General features: G+C 36.3%; 2 protein-coding genes across 9 annotated transcripts in view; one reads left to right on the forward strand and one right to left on the reverse strand.

Annotated features, from left to right (window-relative positions):
- Positions 1-25,128, forward strand: part of FRY (FRY microtubule binding protein) — a 403,013-nt gene that overhangs the window by 290,974 nt on the left and 86,911 nt on the right. For all 8 annotated transcript variants that reach the window (XM_070577933.1, XM_070577936.1, XM_070577934.1 and 5 more), the window contains 12 exons: positions 1,368-1,454; positions 3,666-3,925; positions 4,361-4,550; positions 5,176-5,300; positions 7,494-7,551; positions 8,646-8,737; positions 9,016-9,188; positions 10,285-10,445; positions 11,686-11,796; positions 15,825-15,979; positions 23,729-23,828; positions 24,818-24,989. In XM_070577933.1, the coding sequence (XP_070434034.1) occupies positions 1,368-1,454; positions 3,666-3,925; positions 4,361-4,550; positions 5,176-5,300; positions 7,494-7,551; positions 8,646-8,737; positions 9,016-9,188; positions 10,285-10,445; positions 11,686-11,796; positions 15,825-15,979; positions 23,729-23,828; positions 24,818-24,989 (1,684 nt within the window). The remainder of the gene's footprint in view (positions 1-1,367; positions 1,455-3,665; positions 3,926-4,360; positions 4,551-5,175; positions 5,301-7,493; positions 7,552-8,645; positions 8,738-9,015; positions 9,189-10,284; positions 10,446-11,685; positions 11,797-15,824; positions 15,980-23,728; positions 23,829-24,817; positions 24,990-25,128) is intronic.
- Positions 21,480-25,128, reverse strand: part of ZAR1L (zygote arrest 1 like) — a 104,195-nt gene continuing 100,546 nt past the window's right edge. The window contains exons 5-6 of the transcript XR_011527770.1: positions 23,848-23,951; positions 21,480-22,100 (exon numbers count right to left, since the gene is read on the reverse strand). The gene's annotated coding sequence lies outside the window, so the exon portion shown is untranslated. The remainder of the gene's footprint in view (positions 22,101-23,847; positions 23,952-25,128) is intronic.

The following is a 25,128-nucleotide window of genomic DNA, read 5'->3' on the forward strand; positions in this document are numbered from 1 at the left end:
TGTACACCCTTGTTCAGATGTTAAGGCTCATTGTCTGCCAGCATAAGTGACCACACTCTATGCATGAATTGATGAAAGGAGGACCAGCTTTTTATGTCACGTGCTTCTTTAGAAAAATGCTACTTTCCATTTTCTTATTTTAAATCACTGATCTTGGTGTTATGATCCTCGAAATAGTTACTGTCTTTACAAAAGATTTTCAAATTCATCACAGTCCATTCTGTTCACATTTCTTCAGATAGCTTTCTGATATATTTTAAGACATCTCTGGCATCTGGTCAATGGATCTCTAAGACATGCTATATTTTGGTAAACCTCCATTAAATCTCTAATTATGATACTAATTACCATGTATGTGTCAGGCACTGTGTAAGTGCTCTATAAATATTATTTCATTTAACCCTCACAATAGCCTAAGAAGTAGTACTGTTGTTACCTTAATGTACAGACACCGAGACTGAAGTTTAGGGAGGTTAAATGCACACCCCAAATCAAGAGCTAAGATGTGGCAGAGCCAGAATTCAAAGCCAGATACATATGCCTCTAAAGCCCCACGTTCTTAACGGCTATTCCAACAGACCATTAAGAACATTTCTCATATGTTGCTTTCTTTGACCAGGCACAACTTTTTTAAAATCATTCTCATTCATACATGAATAAAGACATTCCGAGACTTTCCTTTATAAGGCTTCTAAGTAGATAGTTTTATATTTCTGAGCTTCTCTATAGGTAAGGATGGCAAACATACACATATTCATACACACACACACTATTCCTGTAGAATTTCATGAAGAATTTCCTATAAGATACTTTCTCTTATGCTCTTTCCAATTTGCTTCTTTCACCAAATAGCTATACACAACACAGCTGCCACAGAGACTGTGTGGTCGATCTCCAATGCAATTTCTTTGGGACTAAAATTCAATCACAGTCAACAATTTATCAGTTATTTTAACAGATCAGTGACCTAAGTAATTAGCATTTTAGTGGTCTGGCAAAGCATATTCTTACAGGGTTCCCATTCCTTCAAATTAATGGAAACATGAATACATTAGGGAATAACGTATGGTACTGGTATTTAGATTCCTGTGTGTATCTCTATGCGTCTTTGAAATTCAGATGCATGTCTTTTCAGTACAATGTGAAATTGGAGCTCTAATTATCTTCCACTGAAACTTGAAAGACTAAACTCAGAATCCCAGGGAGTTTTGTCCGTTACCTTTCACCATCTTGGCACTCACTTTTCTGTGAGAAAACCCTTATCACTATCTTGCAAACTGTTCTGCTTCATGTACTACACAAAGGCGGTGAGGTGGGTGGGAAGGATTCATTTTCCCATGGAGAATAATCGCCTCCCCTTTGTACAGGATGATGACAGGCCTATGATTGATGTCATGGATCAGCTAAGTTCTTCCATTCTCGAAAGTTTTATTCATGTAGCAGTTTCAGATTCAGTAAGTACACATTTGATCCTCATTGCTGATAGTTCTTAAGTACAAGTTCTGGAGCTATCTGAAAAAGGGAGATAAAATGATGTGGAAGAATTCTGGGGTTTTATGTCAGATTAATAAACTGACACAAAAGTGCTTATGAAAACAAGACTAGCTTTCAATTACTAACTTGGGAGACATTCAGATAAATTTCAAACAAAATTTGAGCCTTAGAAATATAGATAATATTTTGCATACTGCAGTTTCAAGAAGAATTGCTCAGGAATCTTTAAGAAAATTAATTCACTTTATTTGTTACACTTAACCCTATATGTAGCTTATATTTATGTGACTTTATGGTTTACAAGGGGCTTTCACATTTATTATCTTTTTTGACCCTCACACACACAGGTATTGAAACTCAAAAACGTTAAAGGGCAGGGCCATCGTCACAGAAGGAAGTGTTAGGGCCCAGACTTGACCCTATTTGGACTCTGAATCTACTAGAGCTGTATCTGCTACACAAGTACATTCTTCCTTTTAAAGAGCATATTGGCAGCTTTCAATTTCCTGAACAAGTAGAAGGGAAATTGAAACTAATTTTAATTATCTGATTTTTTTTTTAAAAGTTCGTGCTATACAGTACAGTAATGGGACCTGGATTAATTTCAGCTAAATAACTGAGGAGAGGCAGGGCAGATCTGGGACTGCTTGCAGAATCCACATTGCTGATGCCCCTTGCATATTCTTATCAAGTAACTATAAATGAATACAAACATATTTGACAGATAGCTATAATGAATATAAGCCCTAAAGGCATTTGTGAACTTTTCGTGGCCTTTTCTAACTTTGATTGAACACAGATCCCTATTTTAAGCAACCCTGCTCTTGCTTACAGTTGTACTAATAATCATAATTACTAAAACTATTAGCCAGGCAGTGCAGACCTTAACAGTGATATTGAATAGTCCTACTTCTTCTTTTAGAAATTAGAACTGTTTTAACATGAGCTGGAAGAGTCAAATGTAATTGTTTACATACATATCTTATGTGCCTGCAGATTATATTTTGTTCACATGATTGTGTTCTGTGTTTATCAGAATCAAAATCTTAAGCCAGGGTAACTAGGTCAGCAATACTGCACTTAGGAAGATGCACAGAAAGGGGAGAGGAGGAGTTGGGGAAGGTAGTGCCTGCTTTGTGCCAGGTGTTTTTACATCCCTTATCTCAAAGATTAGGTGAGATCAGCATTATCATTCTCAAGCCATAAATTAAGCAGACAGAGACTGGGATGTTCAGTAATTTTCCCAGGTCACAGGCTTTGGGCAGAGCCTGTCTTGAAATCTCCTCTCTCTGGCTCTAAAGCTCAAGCTGTGCCCCTTACAGCCCATTAACCATTGAGGCCACTAGTGGAGCTCTCTTCTCCATGGGAACTCACAGACCCAACAGATAAAATGGATCACTTTAAATGCCTAGCAAACAGAAAGGCAGTCATCTCTCCTGGCACAGCAGCTAGATTATCTCAAACTTGGTCTCTCTTAAACTTTGACATTCTCGACTTAAAAGAGAATGAAATATAAGAACTTACGTGTTTTATATATATTTATACTTATCTTTCAAAAGGTATTAGAATGTATTATTTTTGGCTTCATATCATAGGACAATAAGTAGGTATCTTACCTCAAAAATCATTAGTAGAATGCCCTTCATAAAAGGGATTGCAGTTAGCCATCTCCCTAAGTCGGAGGGCAGGTATTTCTCTCCAAGTAAGGGGAAACAAGATCAGGGCTAAAAGAAAAAAATACTAATTACAGGGTAAAAACATATTCTTGAATCTCAGAGATTAGCAACTCTTCAGAATTTTAAAATGGCAAATCCATGGTCAAGTTTAAAACTAATGTCATATAAATATTCAACATGTATTTAGTGAGTACCTTCTGTGTACTAATGCACAGTACTATGTGACATTAAAACTGCACAAAATATGACCCCTGTCCTTAAACACTAGACTGCAGCCACTTGCAGTTTAGCACAGGAAACAGCGATGACTACACTCAAGGTCCTTGGTGGTAGGCGTGGGAGGAGTGGTTCAGATTCAAAGCTTGGTCTGTTGCAGAGGGGGTTGGGAAAAGCACTGCAGGAGAAGGGCCATAAAGGGCCTAAAGGCTGAGCCATGATGAGGACACATAGCTTCCAGTTCAGCGTTGACTCATTGCCTGCCTCTTGCACCTGCAGGCAACATTACCGCTGACCCACAGCGTGGATCTGCAGTGGTTGGTAGAGTGGAACGCAGTCCTGGTCAATAGCCATTACGATGTGAAGAGCCCTTCCCACGTCTGGATATTCGCTCAGTCTGTCAAAGACCCCTGGGTGCTCTGCCTCTTCAGTTTCCTCCGGCAGGAGAACTTGCCCAAGCACTGCCCCACAGCCCTCAGCTACGCCTGGCCATATGCCTTCACTCGGCTCCAGTCAGTGATGCCTCTGGTAGACCCAAAGTAAGGGATCTATATGTTTCCCTCTGTTCTGCTTGTTTTACCATTTGCCCTCTTACATTTTCATTTTATTTACAAGATGGGATATTATAATCCTCTCTAGTTTCTGAACTTCCTAATACAGAATTCTTCACATTGAGTAAAAACAGATCAAAAGTTCTTGTCTAGAGTTAGATTTTTTTTCCCCTAATAATCAATATGAGTGTCTGAGAATAGAATCTTAGACCCTCACTAGTGAAAATGACCATAAAGTTCTTCTATTCATCTTCCCATCCAGCACAGGCATTCCCTGTCCACACAGCTCTTGCCAGTACAGACAGTCCTTGACAGACAGTTGTTCAACTCTCTTTGAGCACTTCCTGGGATCTTTATTTAATAAGTGACCTTTGAAGTGCAGAACTTAGTTTTTCACTCTTGTTTTCGACTCTGTATTTCTAGTAGCCCAATTAATGCCAAGAAAACCAGCACTGCCGGCAGCGGAGACAACTATGTTACCTTGTGGAGAAATTACCTTATTCTTTGTTTTGGAGTTGCAAAACCTAGCATTATGAGCCCTGGACACTTAAGAGCTTCCACTCCAGAAATAATGGCGACCACCCCTGATGGTACAGTGAGCTACGATAACAAGGTGACATGACATGCTTCAGAAGAATTATTCTGTAAGGTTTTTTTTTAGCTTGTTTGTCTAGAGTTCACAGTGCAAACTGCACTGTGCCTGCCATCTGGAGTATATGGGATCAGATTTTCATCCTACACATTGCTAAATTCCATAGAGCGTTTATGTGAATAATTTATTATTCCCCCATGACAAGTGAAGAACTGAAGATAAAGAGAAGTTAAGAAACTTGCTTAAGACCATAGACTGACTTATATTTATTAGTGCCCGAAGTTTGGTTTGTGTCTTGCATACCACATTTCTCTCATTCCCCACAAAGTATTCACCTTTAAATCATACCTTGATTAAATTATCTTGTTAAAGATGGTTTTGTAGATTTAAATAGTTGTTTAAAAAATAGAAGACTACTATAATAAAAATGTTCTTTAGAATTTGTGTCTCAGGTGAAAAATGCATTCATTAAGCTGTATAAAAACTTAAGGGTTATTTTTGTTTTTCTTCTTTTTTCCTGAAGTGATGGCAGTGCCTTGGGATGTGGTTCAGTACTTTGAAACTGTTATAATGGAATCACCATTTGATTAAAGGAAGCCTCAGTTATCATGTTATGTCTTTTTCACTTTTAATCAACTTGTTTCAGGCCATAGGCACCCCATCGGTGGGAGTTCTGTTAAAGCAGTTGGTGCCTTTGATGAGACTAGAGGGCATTGAAATCACAGAGTCCTTAGTTTTAGGATTTGGAAGAACAAATTCCCTTGTTTTCAGGTACAGTAGTCTTAATGTGTTGTTCTAAATTCATGCATGCTGCTGCTCTGTAGTTCTGTTTTTAAATCCAGTGTGAGTTTGCATGTTGGCAGGTGCCTGGAGAGTTTATAGGCTTCAAGCAGTTTCTTTTATGTCCTCATTGGTTGACCTGCGTGTAACAAGCATTCCTTGCAACTGCCTTGCATTTCGCTTTTAGTCATTGCAACTTTGATTTTACCTCTCAGATTTTATCTCACTTGCAAGCTTTGTCTAGATAACTATAAATGAAGATAATTCAGTTTCAATCTCCAGTTAGCCACACTGCTCAGAGACTTTAACATCAAAATAATAAGTGTCTGCTCATTGGCCCTTTATGCAACGGGCTCTCAAAGGTTAAGCACTGATAGGTTCGGGGTGTTCTGTTATACTGGTTGATCTTTCTATAAGGTGCTTTTTCTGCCTCAGTAGAACCATCACATCTCACTTTCTGGATTCCTTACTCATTTCACAACTTTAATCAAATAACCATTCCATCTGAGGCAGTATCAAAGCCTTTGAAAAAGTGATCATAGAATGTTAGTTTGGGCTGCCTCTGATGACTAACTAAGCAACGAAAGCCTATAAGGACAAATAAAATGGTAAACACAGTTTTTAATGTAGATAGAAAAGGGAAAGCTCCAAGCATCACTGAGAAACTATTTGAAAAATAAAGACTAATGAGGTATTCTAGAGTCAACTGAAAAAGATCTGTTGCATTATTCATGTATAGAGTCAGATTTTATCCTTAAAAAAGGTAATTGTGAGTTCTGACTACTTGGGTGCCAGTTAACCAGTGTTTTACTAGTTATTAGGTAATTAGTCAAGACAAAAACATCATACAGAAATCCTACAAGAAGATAATAATAACGATTCCTGGAATTAACTTCTTTCTCAAAGAACCTAAGGCTCTTTTGCATATTTTACCATCTCAGTATTCCTAGGGGTGGGTAAGATTGTGCAATTTACTAGGCACGTGGGTCTGGAAAACTTAATGTCTCTGGCCTCAGTTCTCTCACATGTAAAATTGGTATAATAAATAAAAATAAAGCATATCCATCTAATAAAAAAAGAAAAATTGGTATAATTATAGAAACTATAGATTTATTGAGAAGATTAAATGTAAAAATGCATGTAGTAAATATTCAGAAGATGGTTGCTATTAGACAGAGACCATTAGTAGTATTTCCATTTCTTTGATGAAGAAATTCTAGCATCTGTATTGGAGAAATCTGGAAGGGCATGCAGGCTTTCTCTCTCTCAGTGCAGAAGGGCATAGAGTTTACCTTCCTGTCTTTGGATTTCCCTGGAGGGTGATATCTAAAAGCACAAAATATACTACCAGAAAATACAAGGTTTCAGACATGGAGCTAGACTCTAGACAAAATACCTAGCGACATGCTAAATCTCATAATTCTTTCTGTTTTGACATAGTTCAGAAGTTATTTCCTGAAGAAGACAAATAATTAGAGTAGCAGGTATAAGGCTGAGAACTGCAGATAATGGGGACAGATGAAGTATGTATATATATAATACAAAATATACATTAACATGATCAAACTTTTATTTTTACTACAGAAGAAAAAAAGGTTTTGATGACAACCTCACTATTATAGTACTTGCCATAAATTGTATTTATCATTTAATTCAAATAAAGGAATTTATCTCTGAAATTCCAAAAAGACTTCATTTTAAAATCAACTGTAAGTCAGTCCCCTGAGCACAGATCCCAAAGGTAGTGCCATAGTAATTGCACCTGTCTCTTTGGCTCTAATTAGACTGAAAATTTCTTCTGTGCAGGGACTTAATTTTATTTATCTTCAGTCCCACAGCCTGTAAAGTGCTCTGAATTTAGTGAGCACTTACAAAATATTGTTTAATTTTTCATATGGGGGTTTTTTGTCATTGAGGTCTCCAGAACAGAAAATCAAAATCAAGTCAGCAAACATGTATTGAGCCAAAATTATATACGGAGCACTGAGATTAAGACCTATAATACAAAGTATAGGCCAATACCTAGTTCACCATGTGATTGGGAAAAGGAGAGGCCAGGAGAAATTTTGATGCCAGAAGCAAAGTGAAAAGAACAGATGATTTAGGATTGAATGCATATAGTTGATGACAAGTTTGGTGTCAATAATAATGAATTCCAAATGCTGACATTTTTTTCCTCTGTAGAGAATTGGTAGAAGAACTTCATCCATTAATGAAAGAAGCTCTGGAACGAAGACCAGAGGTAAGATTTTGAATTTAAATAAACACCTTGGTTTATTTGGACAATGGTGTGAATTTAAATCAAAGCCAGTAGTTTCCCCTAAAAATATATAAATACCTCAACATACAATGAATCTTAATATTTTAACTTTTTTTGTCTTCATTATTTTTCAGTATTTATTGAATATTTAGTATAATATGATTCCTATTTTAAAAGATTTTGTCCTTAACTTATGAAAGAAAAACTACTAAATAGTCATGTATATGTTAAGATGTTACATTCTTTTGCAGGAGGTTTGAATTGATTGAATTTTGGTTTTTAGTTTGTTTGCTTATTTTTTACAAGGAGTTGGATGGTCAAGAATATTATTTGGGGGATGGCCCAGTGGCATTAGTGGTTAAGTTTGCACACTCTACTTCAGCGGCCCGGGGTTCACAGGTTTGGATCCCAGGTGTGGACCTACACACCACTCATCAAGCCATGCTGTGGCAGCATCTCACATACAAAATAGACGAAGATGGGCACAGATGTTAGATCAGGGACAATCTTCCTCACCAAAAAAAAAGCATATTATTGGTTTCATCTGGCATGTGAGGCATTTTTCTCAACATTATCTTCCCTGAAGTGAACTCTGAAAAGAATAAACTTTATAATGGAGCAGGATAAAAAATAAAAAAAGAATAAGACTAAAAAAGAAGCTTCCCATATAGTAGATACGATATAAGAAGTGGCAGAAATTTAGCAGTTTGAGTAAAAACAAACAGTATTCCCTTTGTGACCAGAATTGGCAAGATTATTAGCATCCGTGATCCCCTTGCACTTGTTTCAGATGCTTCAGGCTCTCCGCAGATGCTGGGAGCATCTAGGAAATGAGGCTTGTTAGTTCTCAATATTTCCACCTTATAAATATTTATTGACCCACTTATGATCTGTTTCTCTTACAGCCTGTAATAGCAAGCATTTTCTCCAAGGATTAGGAAGAAAGAAAAATATGTTTTGTCTTTTATGCTTAGAAAATGGAAAATGACTAGATTATGCCTTTAATACAGTTTCCTAAAGCAAAATTAATATTGTTTTGCCCGCATCTATAAGTGGTATTACCTCTTTCTACACAGAACAAGAAACGCCGAGAACGGCGAGACTTGTTAAGGCTACAGTTACTTCGAATTTTTGAACTTTTGGCTGATGCTGGTGTAATAAGTGACAGGTAGGGTCAAAATTCTACCAAGTTCATCTCTCCTCACCAAACTGGTCTTTTCGTCACTCTCTTCTTTTCTTTCTTTCTTTCCTCTCTCCCTCCCTTTCTTTTACTCAGAAAAGTCCAAAAAAGCTTGTTGGGTTTTCTTCATATCCTATTTACACTGCAGATAGGTCAAGAACAAATTTAGTGTGTGAATTCTGACAGTGAATCTTCTTTTCCACGAAGCCTGTGCTACTTTGACATAATGACTAACCATCTGAAAGTTTAATTTCCTTTTATTCCAGCACAAATGGGGCCTTAGAACGGGATACATTAGCCCTTGGAGCTTTGTTCTTAGAATATGTGGACCTGACCCGCATGCTCCTAGAAGCTGAAAATGACAAAGAAGTTGAAATTCTTAAAGATATCCGGGCACATTTCAGTGCGATGGTCGCCAACTTGATTCAGTGCGTTCCAGGTAGAGTGACGCATCACCGCGAGTTACCTTTCACGGTTGAGAAACCATTTGTGTTCTTCATTACTGAGCTTTCCTCTTTAATCCCACTGTATGCAGATCTGGGATGGGATCGTTTATTTGTTTCGAAATTTTCTTGGAAATACACATGGGAACAGATTGTAGTGATTCAGCACAGAGTTGGAAAGGGAACAATAGGCATTAAATTTGGCTTTGTGCTTGTCATTATTTCTATTCTTTGTTTTGGTTCCCATCTAAAGAATGAACCTGTGTGATTTCCATGGGAAGGAAGTAATTCAGAGGGAACATTCACAGAGGCTTCGTTTTTTTCATTGTCTGATTGTGCGAATCTATGAACATGTAATCTCAGCGTATTTCTGCTCTTGATACTCTCTAATCAACACATTATATAGAATTCTATATAGTTTAATAAATATTATTAAGAGAGAATTCTTTTTCACAGAGCAAATGAGTGTGAAACGTTTTCATCTAATAAAAACATAGAGAAGAAAAATAGCTGGTTAGTTTGTGGGAAAATGAATTACTGTAATTAAAAGTTTTGAACATAGTTGCAAAAAGCCACAACTCAACTGTTTCTACTTTTTCATTATTTTGATGTTATATAACCTACTTCCTACCAATTCTCCTCATCTCTGATGACCCTAAATTGAGTTGACTTCTTCGGTTAAAGTATGCCTGTTTAAAGTAGACAGTCTATACATTATATTTCACAGTTCTTCCTAAACCCAGGCAGCAGTAGTCTAGAGAACATTTTGTGAGTAAGCAGCTGCTGAGCGGAAGGTGTTGCCGTTTCTAGACATTGATTAGAAAACAGTGTCTGTGAGTCCATTTTCTATCTCTGCTTCCGCTCTGAGACAAGGTGCTAGTGACGGCAACGTGAGGAGAGGAAGAGGATACACTTAGAAAGAAAATGAAGCTTGACTTTTAAATACATGTTTCATTGCCTAAAGAAAACTTGAGTTAGGAAATGAAATTATTCTTTTCCCCAAAACTTAAGAATTATATATAATAGTGACATAAACTGTATTCACTGTACTTTCAGTCTGGCAGACCCTTAACTCTGTGTTTTTCTCTCTAGTTCACCACCGAAGATTTCTCTTCCCCCAGCAAAGCCTGAGGCACCATCTTTTCATCTTGTTTAGCCAGTGGGCAGGACCCTTCAGCATTATGTTCACTCCTCTGGATCGTTACAGTGATAGAAATCATCAGATTACGAGGTACCAGTACTGTGCCTTAAAGGTAGGTCACCTTTGCCTCACTGAATGACATTTGTCAGATCAATGGCCTCTTTCCTTAAACTGACAACCATGCCTTAAATAAATAAGGTTAAAATAAATAATATGATATGATAAAATATAAGTGCATATGCAAAAAAATCAAACACACACGTATATAAATACATAAGCTGACTTTAAAAATTCCAAAATATATACACATAAACATAGATAGGTAGCTGTGTATAAATATACAAATATTTCAGTTGTGCTCACAATTTCAAGCTGCAAATCTTTTCCAAGCTCCCACTTTTATCTAATTTTTCTCCTATATGAAAACTATCTGTTTTTGCTTATTTACCCTTTAAGTAGTTGTCTTGCCAATTAACTTCCAACCTGATATATATATATATGTTACCTCAAGTTCAAAACCTGCTAAAAGCCACATTCCCTTTCTAGTCTCCCCCTATCCTAGAAGACTCCCCAAAATAAATTTCTACACTGCTAGGACTGTTCAAAACTTTCAGAAGCGTGATTCCTTACAGCCTAATTTCCTTGAGAAAATTAACTGTATATCAGCTCTGTCATATATACCAGAAGTTATTGAATCTCAGGTTGACTTTTGCCTCAATGGAGCTAATTTAAAGCATGGCCCTGGTAGTCATTGGGACCCACTAATGACAGTTAATCAAGATCTCCCTTCTCTTACCTTCTCTTGCTTCATCCTCCCCTCAGAGGAACTGAAGTTTATTTTCTTTATCTCTGATTAAGAATCATGATTATTTATTTCCATATTTTTCATAGGTTGTCAATGTAGTACATTAGTCAAATATTGTCAAATTTGTCAGTTCAGTACATTAGTCAAATATTTGTCGTCAAAACAAAATTTGAAAAGCTAAATTTATCTTACATGCAGAATTCATTCATTTGAAATCACTGAAGGTAAGTTTATTTATAAATACTGTGAAATGGTCATTTTGTTTTCAACATCGTACTCTTTTGTCATAAAGATTTGTTATAATCATAAAATTGCATGACCATGAAGTTAAATTTATGGGTTTTTAACTCTTATAAAAAGAGCCCAAATTAGGAATCTGGTGTTCTTTATTGAATCTCCTGAGGAATCCTTTAAAATCTTGTGGAAATAACTGCTTTCAAAGACCCTCATCATTTATAAATCTGGTAGCTATGTTTTATAAAGTCAGTTGCCTACCATAAGGTCTTTGCAGGTTACATTCACAGGTTTTGTTGTGTTTTGTTATCAGGCAATGTCAGCAGTGTTGTGCTGTGGCCCAGTGTTTGACAACGTGGGCCTTTCCCCAGATGGCTACCTATATAAGTGGCTTGACAACATTCTGGCTTGTCAAGATTTACGAGTAAGTACTGGCCAAAAATACATTGTTTTTAAGTGTCTTGGTTGTTCTCCCTCAGCTGGGTTACTGAGGTGTATAAGCATTGTTCGTAACACAGTCTCTTCACACATCAGCCACAGAAGTGTAGGTTTATATGTTGTTCACATTACACTATAATGCATCAGGATAAAAAACACTAACATATACCAAAGTTGACAACCAACTGAGCCATAAAACAAGTCTCCACAAAGATCAAATGATTGAAATGACACAGTTTACATTCTCTAATCATTAAACTAGTAATGAATAATAAAGAGATAATTAAGAAATGCTCTTCCAGATAACCAGTGAGTGAAAGAATAAATAACATAGAAACTGAAAATATTTTTAACTGAAGAATAATGAAAATACTACAGACTGAACTTGTGGACTGTAAATAAAGCTTCTGCTTAGAATGAAATGTATAGCCTTAAATCCATATATTAGAAAGAAAAAAGGCTGATAACCAATGACCTAAGAAGTTAGAAAAAGAATAGCATATCAAACTCAAAAAAAGTACAATGAAGGAAATAATAGCAATAAGAGTAGAAATTAATGAAGAGAAAAAAATTAATAGAAATGAGTATTTAAGCAAAAAGTTGAGTTTGTTAAAAGACTAATAAAATTAATAAATCCATAGCAAGTCCAATAAAGAGAGAGAAAGCACATGTCACCAACATCAGAAATGTAAGGAGGGCATCACTACAGATGCTACAGATATTAAAAATAAAAGAGAACATAGAAATAACTTTGTGCTGATAAATTTAAAAATTTAGATAAAATAGATAAATTCCTAGAAAAACACAAGAAGAAAAGAAAATCTGAATAGTCATATAAGTTATAAAGAAATTTAATCTGTAATTGAAATTCTCACAAAGGAAACTTTAGGACCAGATGCCTTTAAGGATAAATTCAACAATTAAGGAACAAATTGCATTGACTTAATATAAGTCCTTCAAGGGAAAACAGCTCAAGAGGAAATATATTCCAACGTATTTTATGAGACTAGCATAACCTTGACTAAAACCTGACAAGGATTTAACAAGAAAGAAAATTAAAAGGCAGTTTTATTCATGAGCATAGATACAAAAACTTTAAACAAAATATTAGAAAATTAAATTCAGTGATAGATAAAAAAGATAATTCATCATAATCATGTTGAAATTATTCAAGAACTGCAAGATTGATTTAATATTCAAATATCTGTCAATTCTTTAGTATATTAATTATATTAATAGAGTCTCAAGAAGGAAATATCTTACGATCATCTCAATAGATGCAAAAAAACCATTTAATAAAATCCTATGTCCATTCATGAGAGAAAATCCTAATAAAATTAAGAATAAAAAAGAACTTCCTTAGCTTGATAAATGGTGTCTTAAAAAAAAAAATAAAACCTATAGTGAACATCATACTTAATAGTGAATATTGAAAGTTTTCCCTGAGATTAAAATGACCCATGAAGCCCACTTTCACCACTTCTGTCAACATTATGCTAAAGATCCTAGCCAATGCATTAGAATAGAAAAAATAAGATATCAGACATGAAAAAGAAAAAATTAGATTATAGATCTAAATGTGAAAGCTAAAAAACTAAAGTTTCTAGAAAATAATATAGGAGAATATCTTAATCCCTAGGGTTAGGGAAAGATTCCTTAAACAGGATGCAAAAGTTACTAACCATAAAGAAAGACTAATTATTTCCATTCACCAAAAGACACCATTAAGAGTATGAACAGGGTAGCCACAGAGTGAAAGAAGATGTTTGCAATATAAGACCAACAGAATGCTTGTTTGGAATATATACAGAACTCCAACAAATAAATAAGATAAAGACACTCATAGAAAAATCAGCAAGAGACTTAAGCAATTTACAAGAGGTTATCTAAATGGCCAACAAACATAAGAAAAGGTTCTCAAGTTCATTAGTAATCAGAGAGATGCAAACTAAAGCCACATGAGATACTACCTCTAATCCACCAGAATGGCTAAAATTAAAAAGATTGACAATACCAAATGTAGATGAGGAAATGGAGCAACAGGAGCTCTCATACAATGCTACAGAGAGTATAAACCAAAATAACCCCTTTGGAAAGCTGATCGGCATTATCTACTAAAGTTGAACATAGCTTACCCTATAACCTAGCAATTTCACTCCTGTGTATACATTCAGTATGTGCAACATAAGACATGTATAAAAATATTCAAAGCCATGTTATGAAGTAGAAAGCTGGAAACAACCCAGATGTTCATCAATAGTGAATGAATAAATTGTGGAGTAATCATAAATTAGAATGCTATACAACAATGAAAATGAATGAATGTAGATGATTCTCAAACGTAAGTTGAGTGAGAGAAAACAGACACAAAATTATATCCTGTAAAATTCCATTTACAGAGAGTTCAAAACAGCCCAAACTAACCAATAGTGGTATAAGCCAAGACAGTGGTTACTTTTGAGGAGGAAAGAGAGTGATTAAGAGAATACACAAGGCAAGCTTCAAAAGTGCTGGTAGTCTGGTTTTTTCACTTTCGTGTGTCCAGTTAAGATAGCTCATTATTTACGTGTGAATTATATACCATCTATTTTATACTTCAGTATAAAGTTTCTAAAGTGCAATGAAAACTTGCTGATTTTCTTTTCAAGTTGAACTAACTTTTTAATGAAATATTTTTGAATCCTTTGCAATAGTATCATCAGCTTTTATCTGCTACTAATTACTTCAGCCCCTGGGGAATTAGGTTGATGATGTTCGACCATCCATTTAGAATATTGCTCCCATCTTGGCCCACACCCTGTAGTAAAAAACAAAAAGCAAGCCAGACTCTTTCCTTCTCCACCTGGTTGCAACTGGCAAGAGAGTGGATAACTCCAGGAGGAGGCAGGAAAATGTTACTTTCTGAGAAGAATATAGCCTCCAAGTGATACTGAACCTCTTAATCTCAAATTCATGTGCGATGGGCAGTAAGCCACTCATTGAGACACGGTACTTGCAGATGGAGAAAGGTTTGTTCTGAATTGGCCAAACTGAGAAGTCAGGAGGATAGGTTCTCTCAAATTCTTGTTAACAAAAGAAGAAAGGAGAGGGTTTTATAGAGCTAAGGAGCTTTGGAGGAGGAGTTTCAGAGAAACAAAGGAGAAATCCACGTTTCTTTCATTCCAGATAAGCCCTTGGGTACTCAGACTTTTAGGCCTCAATGGCACCTGGGGGCTGGTTATCTGGTGATCATATCTTCCTTAAAGGCATCCTTTTTCTTCTGCAAAACAAGCTCATAAATCCTATGACCCCCGAGTCACCCCTCAGGTTAAACAAGAAAACAGGAAACTAACAAGATTAACTTCTTTTCCTCTGTGTCTGTGTTGGGAACAAGGTTGAAGGGTAATCATGTTCTTAGTGCATATTTACAGTAACCCTCAGGCGGACAAATGTGCCCATCCAGTGTTTGACAGTAGCTTCAGGAATCATCGATTAAGGATCTTATTAATTCTATCTAGTGTGATGATCTTTTTTATACAAGTCTCTGATTAAGAAGAGTTTATTGATACTGTATTTCTTTTTAAAAGATTGCCAGCTAAGCTTTACACAATATATTTAGTAATCAAGCCTTATAAACATATTCCCTCTGATTTTTTTCCTTAAAAGACTTTGCGTGTATAAAGGCTATCCTTTCGTATATTTAACTTTTTAACCAAATACATGTATTTTTCAAAAATATTTTAAATATGAAAAGAAGCATTGCAAATAAAGTCTTCATCACCTTTTTGAGTTAAAAATTGAGAATGAAAGACCCTGTACGACAGATTTACTGAGTCAAATTTCATTTATACATTTCAGTTTTCAGTTGTAACGCATCCCAGTAAAGAGGAATACATAGGATAAAAATTAATCAAGATGAATGCTCAGTCTTCACTTTCGTCTTACCCAACTTATAGTAGCTAAGCTTGATTTTGTGTCTTTCTCTGGAATAATCTTCAATTAAACTCGAATAATCGCTTTTCTCCCTGTATTCAGGTTCATCAACTTGGCTGTGAAGTTGTTGTCTTGCTATTGGAACTTAATCCTGACCAAATAAATCTTTTTAATTGGGCAATTGACCGATGCTACACAGGGTCCTACCAACTTGCATCTGGCTGCTTCAAAGCCATAGCAACCGTGTGTGGAAGCAGGTATGAATTCTTTTAAGTGGAAAGTATGGTCAGAGGCAAGTACAATTAAGGTTCCTCTTCATGATATGAATAATTGAGAGCTGACTGTTTTGCAATTATCTGAGCAGAGTAAATTCTAAGGAAATACAAAATGGCTATATTTCACCACCAGATATCTTACTCCCTGTAAGTTCGCAGCTACATTGATTTTTCTCATTCTACCAGGAGAGTGGCATGTAGTTACAGCATCCTTTTTAATTGCCTAGACATTCATAATGAAGTATTTGAGCAGGATTTGAAAATGATAGAGAAGACACATGAAAGTAACTAAAGGAACTTCTAGAAATGTTTGTGACAAGTGTGAACTGTAAGCCCTTCAGCCATCTTGAGACCAAATTAAACCCAGGGAGCAACCCTAAAAATGTTAAATCCCCCTTGTCCAAAACTTCAGAAAAGAAGAAAAGAAAATGTGGTGCCCTGGGTTCCATAGATTGTACTTTTAAAACGACCACCCGAGTTATATAATTTAGTCATTCAGTGAAGTCATTCAGCACTATCATTTATGGAGTGAAATAATTTCATAGCTAAGATGAAGGGGCTAATGAAGACTCCACATTGCATAAGGTATTTCCAAGAAAGAGTGTATGTATTAGGAATTGAGAGAAGGCAGCTCAAGTTTATTTCTGAAAAGACTCATATAAACTGTTGATTTTCCTTTTTAATTAAATGCCACATTTTAAATAGCTACCTTTAGCTGCTGGATGAAGGGAATAAAATTGAATTCGTTTTAAATTCCAAGCTATTACAGCTCTAAATTAATAAGAACAGAATTTTAGATGTCTACCTTCAATAAACCTAAAAGGAACATGCTATTTAAAGACACAAGTATCTCTTTAAAATTATCTTTCTTTTATAAAGATAGTTGATAACATTTCATTTCTAAAGCTTTCATTCCCTATAATCTCACTAGTGGAATTTTTGTTATACACTTTAATCTCCCTAAAAGTTATAGCAGATGAATATAATCTAAACTATCTGATTTCACGTTAGGTTTTATTTCCTGATGTTAGCATTACTAAAGAATGTTTATACCTATAGGCTATTACCAAAATAACACTTTTGCGAAAATATCTTTCCCTGGAGTGTTTTTTTTAATTTTAATTTTCAGATATCCTGACATTCTAAAAATAAATTTTTGTTCATCTGACTTTTTTTTTTTTTTGAGGAAGAGTAGCCCTGAATTAACATCTGCTGCCAATCATTCTCTTTTTTGCTGAGGAAGACTGGCCCTGAGCTAACATCCATGCCCATCTTCCTCTACTTTATATGTGAGATGCCTACCACAGCATGGCTTGACTAGCAGTGCGCAGGTCCCCACCAAGGATCTGAACTGGCGAACCCCGGGCCACCAAAGCGGAACCTGTGAACTTAACCATTGTGCCACCAGGCCGGCCCCTTGTTCACCTGACTTTTTGATTTTAAAAAATGTCTTTAGAATCTATGACTTGGACCATGGATTTCTTTGAGAAAAGTAAGAGTAATAAAAGATTCCCCTCATCACTGCCCTTCTCCCAGTGAACTTGGTTTGAACTATCCTAGTCAAATTTATTTCATTGCATGGCCACCTCGTAAAATATCACACTATATTCCTCTGAATAAATCTAGAGTTTTTTTCCTTAGGGAGCACAAATAAATGTTTTATGAATTTAGCAATACACTCTCAATTTCAGTAATACCTCCCATCACAAAAATATTCAGTCATAAAACCCTCTGTGTTTAGAGTAGATTTTTTAAGATACTATCCTAAACTATTTTGGTTTCTTAGACGAATGTTGCACGTCAATTACGTTCACCACACTCATCTATTCTGAAGGAAGGTTAGAGGGCCAGGCACTGCCATGGCCGTGACCTGCCTGCCAAGACAGTAGCCAACACTTCTGTCATTTCTCACCACAGGGTGTGTTCACAATTTAAAGTTTCAGCTGTGGCCTAAATTTGCTCTCTTTTCTCAAAAATTCTTAGTCTGTGTAGTCTAGACAAACCTCCAGATTTGTTTGAGCAATCTTTGCACTAATGTTTTCAGTACTTTTTTTAAAAGCAATTTTGGCGTTTTAGCTTTTGCTTTATTTTTTTCCTGCAAGTTTGCTTCTCAAAAAGCCCTAAATACCTTGTATTATGAAATAATATGTTCTTGAAAAGTCACATATAAACTGGATCACATTTTAAATTTCTCAAAGTTATCTATACAGTAACTCGTTTAAAAAGTCATATTCTAAAGCAAAGAATACTTTTAAAGTAAATAATTACCTCCTCCTTTTCCAATTGGAATGCTCATATACTGGATTTATTTTTATAGGAATATGACAGTTTATAAGCAGATTCATTTATTAAGGAATCGTTTATAATTGACTTTAAAATACCTAAAAGATTGAACATTTTTAAAAATGCTCTTGATTAAATTTCTACCTTTAATTTTAGAAGAGGAAATTAGCCATTTTTGCATAATTAATATATCAATCCCTATATTCATCAGCTGTGACAATGGAAAACTGGTTGTCTACTTTTTTCTCTTTTGGTTGCTTTTATTTCTATAATGAACTCGTGTGTGTGTGTGTGTGTGTGTGTGTGTGTGTGTTGTAAACTTGCTGGTCTCCAGTCAAAACTGTCACTGTAACTATACCTATGATATGACTCTGGTGATAATGAGAGATTTGGAAGTCAGAGTGGAACTTGAACTGGACCAAGGGAAGTCAGGATAAAAGTAGAAAGTGATGGTAGAACTGGTAATACTAATTTTGAAGAATTTTTCATAAAATATGTTTTATATTTGATTAAAAGCTATTAAATGCAGCTCAGTACTGTAATTTAACACAAAAGAAAATAGCTCACCTGTCAGGCAGCATTAGTTCAAACAAGTATTCGGCTTCTGTGCATGTTCTTATTGACGTTCCCTCAACTCCAAATTATATTAATATGGAACAGATAAGGAAACTGAGAAAGAGATTAAATGGCTTTCCAAGGTTATAAATCCAGGTAAATAGTGTACTGTGTGTTAAAAGATAGGCCATTTCCAGTCAATATCGTGACTCAACAGAATTCTCTTCATATTTAATTAAATACTTAAGAATTCCATTGTTTTTACTCTTACCCTCCAACGTACTACTAAAATATGTTTAATAGATGTTTTAGAATTATATACAAGATCAAAGTTTTAATTTTTAAGAATTTTGTTGGGTTTATTTTGGGAAGTGGTTTTTGTTATCATTGTGGTATGTCTGTTTTGCCTTGTTAACTTTCTATAAATCTTTCCTAATTTGAATCAGGCCCAGCAAACTTGAATTCTTAAAAGTAAAGGCCCCACATTTCTTGACAGAATAGCATCCATCTATTACCAAGGAAGACGAGGGAAGTTTATGGTTCATGAATCCCAGTCACACTCCCTCACTAGCGATGTATAGCCTCATCTGGTCGTGTCAGTCAGCTGGCGTATTTCAGGAGAGCACAGAGTGTGGGAATTGGGGGTCTGGAAATGTACTGTCTTGAGTTTGAATTCCAGCTCTGCCTCTAATCAAGCTGTGTGCTCTTGAGCAAGTTACTACAGATGCTTACTCATTTGTAAAGTGAGGGTGATAACAGGGTTAGGATATAAGAAAACCAATTTCTTGACCTAAGGCCTAGCACATGGTAAGCTCCTTGTAAATACTATTATTATTCAGTAGCTATTGGAGGTGAAAAGCTTATGATGTAATCCCCTCTATCAACTAGTAAAATCCGTTTCTCTTCAGAAGACCTCATAGTTATCCTGAGCTTTGTCATTTAGCTCTAGATAAGCCAGAGCTAGTGGGTATTTCCCAAATTCTTCAAAATCTTCTCTCTTCCTGATTGAAAATAGTTTTATTTCTTGTTTACTTTCTGAATCATATCTACCTTTCATATTTATTTTACCATTTTATTTTTATTCTGCATGACCACAGCTGTCTTTATTTATCTTTTACCCTTCCACTGCCTATGTCAGCTAATTAAATACTGAAAGATGTAAGATTTAGTTTCTAAGCCTATTTTAATCATCTACATACAGATATTTTATTTGTGCTCTTTTGTTCATTTGAGATCTTTCTAATTTCTTCCTTCTCTGGGTTTCTTTCGTTTTCTGTATCTGCGTTATTCCTTTCACTGTTGTTCCACGTAAATTCCATAGCTCAGTCTTAAGCAGCTAATTGAATGCGCTGATTACCTAGTCAAGTGCATAGTCCTGCATGAGAGGAAGATTTTTGTCTACCCTTTTACTGCATTTAAATCTCCAATGATCCAGCAATATTTTCCAGCATTGTTTTCCAGTGTTCTTATGTATAAAGATATATGTATTAAATCTCATTGTAAGAGACAGCAATGTAGGTAAGACATCTCTACCACTATAGGGCTCAGAAGAGAGTTTCCTTTCTACTTTCACAGTAAGAAAGGTCGGTTTCCAGATACTACAGTTTATAAGAATTCCAAATTAGGCTAGCTATGAAAGGTACTATTGTGGGCTGTCTGGGAGGCCGATAGCACTGTGGATAAGAGCATGAATTCTTTGGAGTCAAACATACCCAGGATGGAGTCTAGGTTCCACTACTTCTACATGACCTCGGTCAAGTATTTAACTTCTCTAAGCCTCACAGGCTTCTTGGGAAAATTAAATAACAAATCTGGGTAAAGGCCTTTGCACAGTAACTGGCACAAAGTAAACATATCATAACATAAATGTTGCTCATCGCTCCTTATAATCATCACCACCATCAGCTAGGGGGCTTTCCCCAATTTCCCGTCTGACAACTCAACCTCATGCTTTTTTGTACATTTAAAAATAAAAGTTCTAGAAAAGTAATCATTTTGGAGTGCAAATTAGTAAAGCCATTTTGGAGGACAATATGGCATTATCTACCAAAATTCTAAATGTGCCCTTTGACCCTACATGACTTCTTTTAGGAATCTGTCCTAAAGAAATACTTGCACATTTCGTGTTTTTGGCATTATTTGTTGTTGTTAGTGCCATCAAGCAAATTCCAACTCCTATCAACCCTTTGTACAGCACAGCAGAACCCTGCCCAGTTTTTTTGCACCATCCTCTCACCTTTCAGTGCTGTATCAGACAATGCTCCGCTGCTATTCATAGGGTTTTCATAGCAAATTTTTTACAGATGTGGGTAGCCAGGTCCTTCTTCCTAGTCTTTCTTGGTCTGGAAGCCCCACTGAAACCTGTCCGCCATGGGTGACCCGGCTGGTATTTGAAATACCAGTGGCATAGCTTTCAGCATCACACCAACATGCAGCTACCACAGTATGACAACCAACAGATGGGTGGTGTGGTTTCCTGACCAGGAAGTGAACCTGGACCACAGCAGTGAGAACACCCAATCTTAACTGCTAGACCACCACCATATATGGCATTATAATGGTGAAAAAATGAAAATAGCCTTTAAATGTGTGTCAATGCATGTCAAAGTTTAGATTCCCCAGACAACAGATTCTGAGATGGAGATTTGAGTACAGGAAATTTATTAGGAAATGTCCTTGGGATTAACATCTATGGAGAAGTGAAGTAGGACTGAGCAGAGGAAAGAAGCCTCGACCAATTCCAGAGGGGCTGCTGCTGGGGAGCAGGCATGATGTGGCCTCGGCAAATCTCTTTGGCTGAAGGCAATTCCCAGAGAGGGATTCAGCCAGAGATAGCAGCCTCCAACACTTTAGTTGGAGGGCTGAGTGCCTCAGTCCTGAATGGGAGATCTAGGTGTCACACCACAGAGTCCACGCAAGAGTGGTTATTTATGGTACGCCCATAATAGGGAATTCTATGCAGCTATTAAGAAGACAAAGTGAGCCTCATTGTTCAGTGAAAAAGCTAATCTCCAAACAATACGTGTAGGTCATATAATCACATTTATGTTTGAAACTCTATGTATTGGGGAAGGGGTACTTAGGTGCACATAATTATATATGTATACTTGGAAACGGGTGGTTGCCTCTAACCTTGGTGGAGAGAAAGGAGATGGGGCACTTCCACATTTTATTCTATACACCCCCCTACAGCCAGCACCAGCTTGCCAGTCAGGCGAGTGAACCATCTTCAGAGAGATCCTCCAGCCTTCTGTGTTGCTTGAATCTTTCAAAAGAAAATTGTATTCATGTATTAGTAGTATCATAAATTAAGTTAAATTTGATTACTATCAAAAATCAAAAGCAAAAAAAATCCTTTTTTGTGTGTCTAACCAATTCTCACTATAATCTCTCACTAAACTTGCTGTAAGATGGGCACATATTCATAGTAGGATTATGCCGTTCTAGAAGGGTGATTCTTCTAAAACAAAACTTCTTAGACAATGTAATTATATATGATCAAAAAAGGAACCCACAGGAAAAACAATGTTTTTTCACCTCTAAGCTATCTTCTGCTGTCTGAAGTTTCCCTCAAAATAAACATCAGTCACTCACCTACGTATACACTTTTCACTAATTGTTTATCTCACCAGGAGTTTTCTATTTATGACCTGTTTTCCACTCTAGACTAAGAAAATACATACAAAAGAGAAATCATCTTTAAATACTATTATGTAGCAAGGAAAATAATGGATTTAATCTCCATATTCCATGAGATTATACTGCTAATTGCCACATAACCCATTCCTCACGTTCCTACTCTCCCCTAGCTCCCATCCCACACACACAATCAATTACCACATCCTGCTGATTTTATGTCCTTAGTGTTTTTCAGAGTCATCTCCTCCCTTCTGTCTCTACCGTCCCTGCCCTAATGCAAGTCTTCATCAGTTATGCTCTGGATTATTGTAACAGCTTCCAATATTGACCCTTCTACAGCCCATTCTCCAAACAGCAGAGTGATTTCTCAAAAGCTAACATCATTGCCTCACTTCCCTACTGTACATCTTGTAGGATCTCCATAACTTTTAGGATGAAGTCCATAGGCTGGGCATCTTCTGAACCCACATACCACCTAATCCCCATCTCCTTCTGTTTCTCTATTTATATCTTTCACTCAGTCTACTACACAGAGATTCTTTCCTTTACAGAAGGTATCTTGCTGTTTCATTCTTATAATCCTTCAAAATGCTGTTCTCTCTGCCTAGAACAGTCCCCATACTACTCTTTCCATGGCCTGGTTAATGTCTCCTGGTGCTTCAAGGTTCTGTCTACTTGTTCCCTCTTTGGAAAAACTTTCCCTAACCCCAAGTCTGATATAGGTGTCCCTTGTCAGGACTCTGTAGCATGCTGTGGATACTCCCATCACAGCATTCATCATCACTAGACTGCAGTTTGTCTCTTAACTATACTGTAAGCCTCCCTTAGGGACCGGAACCAGCCATACTAACTTAGTGTCATTAGTACTTTGCAGTTGTTCCTGGTGTATGTTTGGTGCTTAATAAATTTAGATGGACTAAATGAAAACATTGTCAGTGAACTATTGAGAAATTTAGACATATAGTCTTCTGTCCTTGCTGCTTGTATTTGGTTTTCATTAAAATCTGTTTGCACTAGAAAGATTTTTTGTGTTTGTTTATCCTGGTGTGACAATATTTAAACAAAAATAGAGCCACTTCCCTTTATCTACTAATAAACAGCAAAAAAATGTGGGGGGAAAATGGCCAAATGGGCATGGGAATGTCATTAATAAGTGTGACTGAGGTCAATGTGCCATCTAAAATTTTGAGAGAGAATGATTTATCAAGATTACTAGCCAGGCTGTCTTATAAACTATGCTGTTTATTTTTTTAGGAACTATCCCTTCGACATAGTGACTTTGTTAAACCTTGTTCTATTCAAGGCCTCTGACACCAACAGAGAGATTTATGAAATCTCCATGCAGCTCATGCAGGCACGTATCATGTACTTACATAGAAACTTCTATCCTTGAGCACAGAAAATAGAAATGATAGTTGATCACTGGATTTCTGTTTATTGATATGCATTTATTCATTTCTGCATATCACCAGTGGATCTGAAGGGTGAGAAAACAATTACATAATCTTGTAAACACAGGAATTAACTGATGCTTTACCTTTAATCCTATATTAAAATATGCATTCATTAGTTTTGTTATTAAAAACCTTTATTAAGTATAAATACAGTAGTCCCCACTTATCCATGGTTTTGCTTTCCACAGTTTCAGTTACCTGCAGTCCAGCACGGTCTGAAAATATTAAATGGCAAATTCCAGAAATAAACAATTTATAAGTTTCAAATTGCAAGACATCTGAGTAGCATGATGCAATCTCTCACTGTCCTGCTCCATCCCACCCAAGATGTGAATCATCCCTTTGTCCAGTGTGTCCAGCTGTATACACTACCCGCCCATTTGTCACTCAGAGCCATCTCGGTTATCAGATCAACTGTTGCAGTATCACAGAGCTTGTGTTCAAGTGACCCTTATTTTACCTCATAATGGCCCCAAAGTGCAAGAGTAGTGATGCCGGCAATTTGGATATGCCAAAGAGAAGCCGTAAAGTGCTTCCTTTAAGTGAAAAGGTAAAAGTTTTCGACTCAGTAAGGAAAGAAAAAAATTGTATGCTGAGATTGCTGAGATCTGTGGTCAGTTTTATTACAGTACATTTATAATTGTTCTATTTTATTATTAGTTATGGTTGTTAATCTCTTACTGTGCCTAATTTATAAGTTAAACTTTATCATAGATAAGTACATATGGGGAACAACATAGTATATATAGGGTTCGATACTATCCACGGTTTCAAGCATCCACTGGGGGTCTTGGAACATATCCCCGTGGGTAATGGGGGACTGCTGTACTCCTGAGATAGCCAGTCAATGTTTTTTCATACTGTTTCTTACTTTCCTACCTCTTTATAGATCCTTGAAGCAAAGCTCTTTGTATACTCGAAGAAAGTAGCTGAACAGAGACCTGGCAGTATTCTCTATGGAACACACGGCCCATTGCCACCCCTCTACAGTGTGTCACTAGCCCTCTTGTCATGCGAACTGGCCAGGATGTACCCTGAGCTCACTCTCCCACTCTTCTCAGGTACTGTGCAGTAGCTAATAATGACGTGTGTGATCATTTCTGCTCTACATAATCTTTTCAAATTCTAGTTTAATTTTAGAGTCAAAATTATTGGTGCTAAATTTGTAAATCAAAATTGTTTGGGGCTAAGTCTAGTTAC

This window comes from Equus przewalskii, chromosome 16 (assembly GCF_037783145.1).
Source record: "Equus przewalskii isolate Varuska chromosome 16, EquPr2, whole genome shotgun sequence".
Lineage (NCBI taxonomy): Eukaryota > Metazoa > Chordata > Mammalia > Perissodactyla > Equidae > Equus > Equus przewalskii.